The sequence below is a fragment of the Magnolia sinica genome, chromosome 7 (genome assembly GCF_029962835.1).
Source record: "Magnolia sinica isolate HGM2019 chromosome 7, MsV1, whole genome shotgun sequence".
Lineage (NCBI taxonomy): Eukaryota > Viridiplantae > Streptophyta > Magnoliopsida > Magnoliales > Magnoliaceae > Magnolia > Magnolia sinica.
Window position 1 is genome coordinate 6038585 of NC_080579.1, and position 10744 is coordinate 6049328.

At 42.8% G+C, this 10744-nt stretch overlaps 2 protein-coding genes across 2 annotated transcripts; both read right to left on the reverse strand.

Moving 5' to 3' along the window:
• Nucleotides 1–2470: 2470 nt before the first annotated feature.
• On the reverse strand, nucleotides 2471–3685 carry LOC131250948 (probable carboxylesterase 15). Its single transcript, XM_058251371.1, has one exon. The coding sequence runs from the start codon at nucleotides 3585–3587 to the stop codon at nucleotides 2571–2573; it is 1017 nt and encodes a 338-aa protein (XP_058107354.1). The 5' UTR covers nucleotides 3588–3685; the 3' UTR covers nucleotides 2471–2570.
• Nucleotides 3686–8991: 5306 nt separating this feature from the next.
• Nucleotides 8992–10324, reverse strand: LOC131251926 (probable carboxylesterase 15). Its single transcript, XM_058252916.1, has one exon. The coding sequence runs from the start codon at nucleotides 10280–10282 to the stop codon at nucleotides 9266–9268; it is 1017 nt and encodes a 338-aa protein (XP_058108899.1). The 5' UTR covers nucleotides 10283–10324; the 3' UTR covers nucleotides 8992–9265.
• Between the last annotated feature and the right edge of the window lie 420 nt (nucleotides 10325–10744).

Below are 10744 nucleotides of genomic sequence, written 5' to 3' on the forward strand. Positions count from 1 at the left end.
TTTATATGATCATTTTAAGGTACATGCCAAAAATTGAAGCAGATTTACAGCTCCAGTGGACCACATCAAAGGAAGCTGTTGTGATAATGACACCCATCGTTGAAACCTTTCTAAGGGTCACTGTGATGTTTTTTGTACCACCCAGCCTATTAATAAGGCCATGCAGACTTGGATGAAGTGAAAACACAAATTTCAGTTTGATCTGACACTTCTCCAGCTCCCAAGAAGTTTTTAATGGTGGACGTTTAATCCCCACTTTGTGGTCCACGTAAGTCCTGTAACTACCTCAATTTTTGGTTCATACATTAAAATAATCATATAAAAAATAGTAATGGTGTGGATAAAATAATTACATTACGGTGGGCTCCACAGAGCCCTGCCCGGATGGATTACCGTCCGGGCGGGGGTAAGTGTTTTATCCACACCGGATTGCGTCCGCAGGGCTCTGTGGGGCCCATCGTGATGCAAGTGTTTTATCCACACCATTCAACGCTTTTTTCAGATAAATTTAATATGTGAACCAAAAAAGGAGGCAGGTCCAAGGCTTAAGTGGACCACACCAAAGGAACCTACACTAATAATGACCCCCACCGTTGAAACCTTTCTAAGGGCTAACGTGATGTTTTTTTTACCATACAACCTATTCATAAGGTCATGTAGACGTGGATGAAGATAAAACACAAACATCAGCTTCATCCGAAACTTCTCTGGCGCCGAAGAAGTTTTTAATGGTGGACGATCAATCCCCACTGTGTGGTCCACTTAAGCCTTGGACCCGCCTCCTTTTTTGGTTCACATAGTAAATATATCTATAAAAAAAAAGCGTTGAACGGCGTGGATAAAACACTTACATCACGGTGGGCCCCACAGAACCCTGCCCAGTCGGATTACCGTCCGGCGGGGGTAGGACGCAATCTGCGTCCGGTAATTCCATGCATGCAATAATTGTACAATAATGACACTCAATCCCATCAAATTCAATTCAATGCTATTTACTGCAACCTTTTGATGGGTGGTGGTGGGTTGTTGATTGGATTGGAGTAGGTTTGTGCTGTTGATGTGGATTGACATGGTTATTGTCGGTCGTTGATTGGCATTTAGAGTCATCGTTCTGTCTTTTGGGTTGCATTGAGTGGGTTCGCTGGTGTTTTTGCTGTCCTTCTGAGTTATCTGGTTTCTTCTTGTTTGCGCGGTGTCATGGTTTATTTGATAGACGAGGTCGTCAGTTTCTGTATGGCCCACGTGAAATTCCATAAAGACCCATTTCAACTAACAAAATTACATGCGGTGAACTTTTGAGAGAGAGGGAGAGAGAGAGAGGGAGGGCCCTACTTAATTGAAGCAGATTGGCTGGTATACTGCACACCAATGATATGGCTAGTGTGGGTACCTATCGTGCAAAAACTAGCCTTACAGCTCTTTGAGCTCCGACTTGTACAAACGGTTCAAAGTAGGTCAAAGTTATACTGGCTTTAGAGCACCGAGTTGTACGAACGATTCAAAGTATATCAAAGTTACATGGGCTTCAAAATAATATATTTATTACATTCACAACGCTTTTCCATCATTGATATCATTTCAGAGCGTGATATTAAAAATGATTCATATCCAAGCATTTTAGAGGGTGACAATGATTCTCACCGTCAAAACATTTTATTTTCCATCCAATCTGTTCATAAGGTCACAAGATGAAAAACAAATATCTATCCAACCAAAACTTCTGTGAGTTTAGAAGAGTTTCAACGGTAGACGTTCAATCCCCCACAATTTTTTACAGTGTAGTTCACTTGATCTTTAGATCTGTCTCATTTTTGGATTCAAGCCTCAAGTACCAGCATGCCAAATAAAAGCACAGTTTTAATATAATACATACATACCTCATGATGGGACCCACATAGAACTTGGTGGCGTCAACACACCAGACATATAGCTGGTGTGCGGTATACCAGCCAATCCGCTTCCCTGCTTAATATGCTCCCATCGATTCCCTGTAGCCGTTGCTCAGAGAAAAGGAAGGGTCCACCTCAAACATCAATCACATGTCCTACATGCTTTCATATTAACACTTGTGGTGCGTAAGTTAGAGTATTACCGAAGCAAAGCATCATTATTCATTCGACTTTACTAAAATATTCTGAAATGCTACTTGCACTTGCTCGCGTGTGATATAGGATTTTCTTTGCAGCACGCATGACAACATTGCACACGTGTAAGAGATCCGTTTGGTTCATCAATCGGGTCCCAGTTTGTGCATAACCTGGCCCAAAAGACATATGGCTGGGAACATGTCCGTGATAAAAACGAGCAGCCAAGAAAAAAAAACCAAAGGTTCAGATTCAACATGCAAGTGGCCCACCTGAGAAATAAGCTGTTCTTAAAATCTTTTTGGCCAAGGAATTTTATACGTGGGAACCACATGCTGAATAGTATGCCACGTTGGCAAACATTCCCTCAAAGAAAACTCCTAATCTCACATGAGCAAGCTGCGTTTCTAATTCCTTCACACCTAATAACAAGAACATCACTAACTAGATAGTTGCTACGTTACGCCCAGGGTGCAGGGTGGGCCTTCAGTGTCTCCCGACGAAGTCGGAAACAGTAGCGATTACGATATCCGTTTGGGCAGCCGTTTCAGGATCCGAATCGATTGCAATCTTGTTGAGGTAGAAGCAGTGGCCCAAACCCGGGCTGAGCAGCAATTCAACGTCCTGGCCAGCTTTCTTCATTTCCTCCACATACTCCAACTGCGTGTCCCGCATCAGATCTTTCTGGCCCACTGCAACGAGCAACGGCGGCAGCCGTAGATCTCCGAGCTGGGGTGCATCAGGGCCCATCGGACACGTGATTGGGTGGTCCTTAGTGCTTCCAATTGGCAATGCCATGGCCAAGAACTTGTCCACCATCTCGATGGTCAGGAACGGCGACTCTGACTGGAGCTCCATCTCGGACTTGCTCCGCTCTTCTCGGACGAAGCCAGGGTGTAATAACAAACCCCCGGCTATTCGTAGCGGGCTCCATTCTTCAGAGCCTGCACGGGCAGCTACCTCGTGAACGAGGTTGCCACCGGCTGAGTCTCCTATGAGGAAGACTCGGTCGAAATCTGCTCTGGCTCCGAGTTCAATCCATGGTTCAGGCAGTTCAGCCCGAGCCATGGCTCGGAGCCAGAGCAGGGCTTTGTAGCAATCATCAATTGCTGCTGGAAGCCGATGCTCTGGCGCGAGCCGCATCTCAGCTGAGATGCAAATGGCTCGAGCCGAGCTGACTAACCGTGTGTAGATTTGGTGGTACATGTACCAATCAGCTCGGCTAATACAGAAGCCTCCACCATGGAAGTGTAGGAGCACGGGCAGCTTGGCGGTATCATCGGGCTTCCTCTCGGGTATATAGATTCGAGAAGAGAGGCCCAAACCATTGTTGATGATCACATCACGGGTCGCAACCCCATCGACGAATGTGTCTGATGGGGGCACAGATTTGGCCAGGAACCCTACTTCGGGGGGTCCGGTCCACATACGATCGATGGACCCATCGTCGTAGATCCGAATCCAGCCGGAGACTTCGTGGATGACCTTCTTCTCGGCCACCATGGCTACAAGTAGTTAAATTGCAAGTAATACTGGGATAGTTCAATTGCAAGTAGTAGTGGGAAGAAATTATATAGCTGATGTCTTCCTCCCTTTCTCCGTCGTTTTATAAGCAAGCTTTCCACATGTGGGACCCATGGGAACGTCTTAAGTCCAACCATTTGAACGACTGGTAAGGGTTCAGCCAATGGTTGCTTTTCCCATGAGTGAATGCCACGTCCAACCCAAGTTAGCCGTGCCGTGAAGATCCAAAACAGTCCTATCTCTTCATAAGTGGGTCACAATGTAGAAAGCAATGTCCAGCCATTACACACACACACGCCATTGTAGTCCACTCAATGAATGTATACGGGGCCAATTGGATGTCACATGCAAATAAAAGGTTGGAAGTCCATGACTTATTGGCCAATTTGCTTGACTTGAGACTTTATCTTAATCTACACTATCTATAAAATAAAGAAAAATGCTCCGGTGCTTGCATTTAGTTGAATTGGGACACTTGGACAATCTAATCCATTAATCTAGACTGTTCACTAGGTCTGGATCACATTTCATGGGTACCCATGAATGCATGAGACTGATCAGATAAATATTTATCATTCAATCAATGGTCTTTAATATGGACGGTCTAGATCTTTTGCAAAATAAGTGGCCTAATTAACAATTTGATCCATCTATGTGTTATATACCATCATAGATATCTATTTGTTATATACCATCATAGATTGTTTATGATTCTAAAGAATCACTTCTACTAGGCTACCCTAGTTTAAAAACATATGTTTTGATAGTGGACAGTTCACGTCAATTGAATGAACTGTTTATCTAATGCAAGAGTACTATAAGTTACAATGCTCTGACCGTTTCTCATAAATGAATATTCTAGAAGAACGTGAGTTTCAATTTCTATTTTATTTTTATATTAGTAGAAAATTTCATTTAAAGTACTTTTATAGTATTTAGAAGATGCATTATCAAACTGCATTCATTTAGTTAATTTATTTTTTATTTTATTTTTTTTTTCAAGTTGAGAAAAATTAGAAATTATGGCCCACATGGTATGTGTATGACATCCAACTCATTCATCGTATGAATCAAACAATCATGACCACATGAACCAACAAAGCAGTGGGTCAAATCATCAATAGGCTACACATGGATTCATATACTTTTTGAAGGTGTGTATTGCTTTTTAATTTTGGCCCGCCTTGAGAATCCTCTAGATTCTAGGTTCATCTTAACATTATAATGGGGTGCACATGTTGGATGGGTTAGATGTCATCCACATACCATGTGAGCTTCACAATTCTTAACTTCACAAATTTTTAAAGATATCAATTCAGTGTCTTCTCTCCTTCAAAAGAACTACTTAGAATTTTTTGCAATCTTGAGCTGTTATTTGGTAAAATCCAAAATTTTATAGATTTGTGTTGGAGGACTACGAAAGCACACAGAGATGAATCAAGCAAAAGTATTATAATAGGGCAACCAAGTCCAATCATAAACACTCTGAATTTAACGTGGAAAAATCCTTGCAAGAAAAAACCATGGTACGAAACGAAAATAACGCACTATGTGTCACACCCCAAACTCAGAAACCGAGCTTATAAAATTCCCGATCCTGTGGTCACTTATAACCGATTTTCATTAATATGTGATTAATCCAGTCTAAATGCGCATTCTGGAATTTCCTGAAACATGAAGCACAACCACACAAGTCTACTAAAATGGAAGAAAATCAACTATACCTATACATACATGTCCAAAAGAATATAAATGGGCGCATAAGGTGATGCCCAATAAAATCACAAAAAGAATGGTATGTCCAAAAAGAATAAAGCTAAGCCACTGCTCGGTGATCCAACGACCCATCTACTGATCCGACGGGGTCTCGCTCATCAACTGGAAGTAAGGTCCTCCTCCTTGAGACTCATATCACTAGGCTCCATGTAATCTGTATCTCCTGCATCTACGAGCGGGTCTGTTTGGTGTTTTAAAACATCGTCCTAGAGTGGGAGTGAGTGATCAACTCAGTGGGTGCTATTATTCTTAAGTTGTAACAAGCATCAGTTATAATAAGAATTTAATGAAAAATAATTATTCACAAATACCTAACTAATCTTATTAATGCAGATGCACGGTGGATGATATGATGTATGCCATCACCACAACTCTCCCTCGAGTGACTCCGTCTAACGATCGCATATGTCAATACTCCCTCAGAGCGACCTCGACTGCCGAGTTGCTAACCTAGCTAATGCCGTGCAATGATGATGTTAATCGGGTTCTTAGTTAAGTCTATTCATCCAGCAGATTTAGGAATCTGATACACCCTACGTATCAAATGCTCTAAACTAGTTGCGAGGTCAAGACCCCCCAACGTGTGAGGCCAAGACCCCCCGATCCTTAATCCCGTCGGGTTCTCCGTCCCCGACTTCAAGCACACGGGGAGTGCTGAGAGAAAAGGATCACTCACGGTCACAATGGGGAGGCGCGTCACCCTAGCGTAGGCCGACAGCTCGGACACAGTGTCCCATTCCACCATGCCCGGCTCATGAGACTGTGGATTAATATTTCATCCGGTATCGATGGGCTACAATGGTGGTAGGGTGTTCCAGATTTTATACATAAGTGAGCAAATATGGTTAACAAACAAGGTTAGACAGTTGATAGGCTAGACCGCATGAGTCAGGCGAGCACATGACGGACGACATCGAGCACAAGAGGCCATGTAGTCGAAATACTGCCGCCCACGCGCACCCGCCCAAATCCGTGGGTTTAGCCTTAGGTAGCCCTACCAATGGGGTTACCGTCTCTCCTCAAGTTTTCTAACCAATCCAACGATTTGAGAATGACTCTTAACATGCCAACCATTAAGAATATCATCTAGCATACAGTATCATGTTCACATACATCTCAACATATGATTCAAACACTCCTAGCAAGCAAACTACAACATCATGATTAAGGTGCATGTGAGTAGTGTAGATTTGGGGGGAAGTCAAGCACTTCCTACACCTTAAGGGATCAATTACACGAGACCAATGAATCATACACACTAGGAAGTGACACATATGAGAGAAAAAGAAATCAAACAAACATGAGCATGTAATCATCCATACACTAGATCATGAGAGGCAAGATTTAACATCAAGGAGAACTAAACATACCATTCCATACAATCCAACAATATACCATTCCTAGGTTCTTTTAGATTCTTCCATACAACACACCAAGCAAACAAAATCATTAAACTCCAACTATAATTGGTGCTAGGCCACCTAAAGATAATAGTCTGCACCTATGGATCATTGAGATCTTGGAAACGACCTAGGACGGTGGATTTGGGGTCGATCGGCGGGAATCCCTAAAGCACACATTTGCATGTTAGAAATCTATGTCAATCCTTTCTCCACACAAGGGTTTTAAGAAAAAGGATGAGGGATCTTACCTAGACGATTCTTGTGGTTGTGGTGTAGGGTTTTCCTTTAAAGAAGGGATGAGGAGTTGCAAGATTGAGCTTCCTTGGGCCCCACCACCAACAACACCCTCCTTCACTCTCTTCTTCCTCTCTCTTTCTCCTCCTCCTATTATATAAATAATTTTATGATATGCTGAACACAACATTTTTATAAAAATATATCCATTTATAAAAACTGAAAGTTTACAAATTACCCTAAATTCGATTAACTACAGAACAAAAATCATTGCATTTATTTGGTTTTCCCAGCTTTTGATTTTTGCTAAAAAAAAAAAGGTTGATGCCCATTTTCATCAGGTAAAAAAAAAAAAACGTAAAATTAAAATCCAAAACCACAAAAACACATAAGCCCTAACGGAGGCGGCTTTATTGGGGCGCCTTAAATTTTTGCGCGCCTTCACCTAAAGATTTCTCCAATAGTTTTCTTTCAAAAAGCAGAGCCGAGACGTAATAGCTTTTCCACCTATTTGAGGAAAAATTCAAATGGAATTTTATTTTACTCCTACCTTTTGCCAAAAAAAAAGAAACACCCCCCCGGTCCATGGCAACCCTAAATTAAAACAAAGGGCTTTTTCTCTTCTTGCTATCTCAAAACTTTTAATACTTATAGCAGCAAGTTTTTGATTTGCTAGAACAAAGGATAAGGGGAACAAAGGAAAATCATCTTTTTCCTTGGGTTACCGAAACTTTAGGAAATTAAAAGGCTTTCTGACGCTCATTTAGTCTGGAGGGAAACAATTTTACCCTGGAGGGAAACAATTTTATGGTAATTTAGTTTTTGGTTTTGTTAATACAAGTTAAAAGGCCGTTGAACACCGAACAATGAATGGCCCCCGGGCTCGGGCCTACTTCTTTCTTGGCCAAAAATAAAACAAGTTTCTAAAATAAATTTGAATTTTTTCCTAAGGAAATAAATGGGGAAATTTTGGAAAATTTTGGGTTTTTTGCGCGTTGGGCGTTTTTTTTTTTTTTTCTGCATTAGTTCTGGACAATGAAATTCACTATATGATCTGTCCAATCATATATGTTAAAGCCTTACTCATTGTTGATTTCTCATCTTTGCCCTTTCTCTCTTTTAATTTGTCAAAAGGAATTGCCGAAAAGTGCTAAATTAGGCTTTTCATTGCCAAAAGGAAAAAAGTCAAATTTCCAAATTTTTATAATTTCAGCTATGGCGTAAAGAAAAGGAAGGGGCCCCCTGGGGGCAATTCAAACGATCAGTCCCCCCCGGACCGAGGGCCCTATTTTCCTGTTTCTTTAGCAAAATACGCAAGATACCCTAAATTAGGCCTTTTTTCCCACTAAGTGAAAAAATTATTGTCCCAATTTTAGGTATCCTTGCTACCGACATTTTTTTAAAAAAAAAAGGAAAATAGGGCCCCCGGTCGGGGGGACTCAAATCGATCGGGGGCCCATTTCCTATTTTAATTAACAAAAGGGCAGTAGCCAAGACAACCCTAACTTAGGCATTTTTCACTAGGGAAAAAATCAATCGCAATTTTAGGATACCCGCTACTGCCCCTTTTGTAAAAAAATAGGAAATGGGCCCACCCCCGGTCCGGGGGACGATCAATAAAACCATATATTTGTCTTTACTTTGGGGGGTTTGTGGTGGTGTGTTGTTGTTTTTTTGGGGGTGTTTTCTGTTTTTTGGTTTTGTTGCCAATCAAATCTTTAAAAATGATTTGGCCTATATGCCTTTCAACTAAAAATGTTAACTATAAAATGGTAAAATTTTATTTCTTTTAAAATCATTTGGATTATTTTTTCCAAGCAAAAAAAACAAATTTATTAGTACCATTTTTTTTAATTTTTGTACAGGGACCCATCAGATACTGGACTCGTTTACTTTTGCCAAACTTTATGATTCAAATTTTTAAATAATTGTTTTTATACAGGCAATTCGGACCATTGGACAAAAGCCAAGAAAAAAAAACCAAAGGTTCAGATTCAACATGCAAGTGGCCCACCTGAGAAATACGCTGTTCTTAAAATCTTTTTGGCCAAGGAATTTTATAGGTGGGAACCACATGCTGAATGGCCTGGATCTCTTGTAAGTATGCAACGTTTGCGAACATTCCCTCAAAGAAAACTCCTAATCTCACATGAGCAAGCAGCGTTTCTAATTCCGTCACACCTAATAACAGGACCATCACTAACTAATAGTTGCTACGTTACGCCCAGGGTGCAGGGTGGGCCTTCAGTGTCTCCCGACGAAGTCGGAAACAGTAGCGATTACGATATCCGTTTGGGCAGCCGTTTCAGGATCCGAATCGATTGCAATCTTGTTGAGGTAGAAGCAGTGGCCCAAACCCGGGCTGAGCAGCAATTCAACGTCCTGGCCAGCTTTCTTCATTTTCTCCACATACTCCAACTGCGTGTCCCGCATCAGATCTTTCTGGCCCACTGCAACGAGCAACGGCGGCAGCCGTAGATCTCCGAGCTGGGGTGCATCAGGGCCCATCGGACACGTGATTGGGTGGTCCTTAGTGCTTCCAATTGGCAATGCCATGGCCAAGAACTTGTCCACCATCTCGATGGTCAGGAACGTCGACTCTGACTGGAGCTCCATCTCGGACTTGCTCCGCTCTTCTCGGACGAAGCCGGGGTGTAATAACAAACCCCCGGCTATTCGTAGCGGGCTCCATTCTTCAGAGCCTGCACGGGCAGCTACCTCGTGAACGAGGTTGCCGCCGGCTGAGTCTCCTATAAGGAAGACTCGGTTGAAATCTGCTCTGGCTCCAAGTTCGATCCATGGTTCAGGCAGTTCAGCCCGAGCCATGGCTCGGAGCCAGAGCAGGGCTTCGTAGCAATCATCAATTGCTGCTGGAAGCCGATGCTCTGGCGCGAGCCGCATCTCAGCTGAGATGCAAATGGCTCGAGCCGAGCTGACTAACCGAGTGTAGATTTGGTGGTACATGTACCAATCAGCTCGGCTAATACAGAAGCCTCCACCATGGAAGTGTAGGAGCACGGGCAGCTTGGCGGTATCATCGGGCTTCCTCTCGGGTATATAGATTCGAGAAGAGAGGCCCAAACCATTGTTGATGATCACATCACGGGTTGCAACCCCATCGATGAATGTGTCTGATGGGGGCACAGATTTGGCCAGGAACCCTACCTCAGGGGGCCCGGTCCACATACGATCGATGGACCCATCGTCGTAGATCCGAAACCAGCCGGAGACTTCGTCAATGACCTTCTTCTCGGCCACCATGGCTACAAGTAGTTAAATTGCAAGTAATACTGGGATAGTTCAATTGCATAACAAACAGGGTTGGACAGTAAATAGGCTAGACCGCACGAGTCAGGCGAGCACGTGACGGACGACATCGAGCACAAGAGGCTCATGTAGTCGAACTACTGCCGCCCATGCGCACCTGCCCAAATCCATGGGTTTAGCCTTGGGTAGCCCTACCAATGGGGCTACCGTCTCTCCTCAAGTTTCCTAACCAATCCAAGGATTTGAGAATGACTCTTAACATGCCAACCATCAAGGATATCATCTAGCATACAGTATCATATTCACATACATCTCAACATATGATTCAAATACTCCTAACAAGCAAACTACAACATCATGAATAAGGTGCATGTGAGTGGTGTGGATTTGAGAGGAAGTCAGGCACTTCTTACACCCCAAGGGATCAATTACACAAGAACAATGAATCATACACAC

What these genes read in the sequence shown, in the direction of transcription:
- LOC131250948 (XM_058251371.1), bottom strand. Translation starts at nt 3,587, where the DNA reads ATGGTGGCCGAGAAGAAGGTCATCCACGAAGTCTCCGGCTGGATTCGG.
- LOC131251926 (XM_058252916.1), bottom strand. Translation starts at nt 10,282, where the DNA reads ATGGTGGCCGAGAAGAAGGTCATTGACGAAGTCTCCGGCTGGTTTCGG.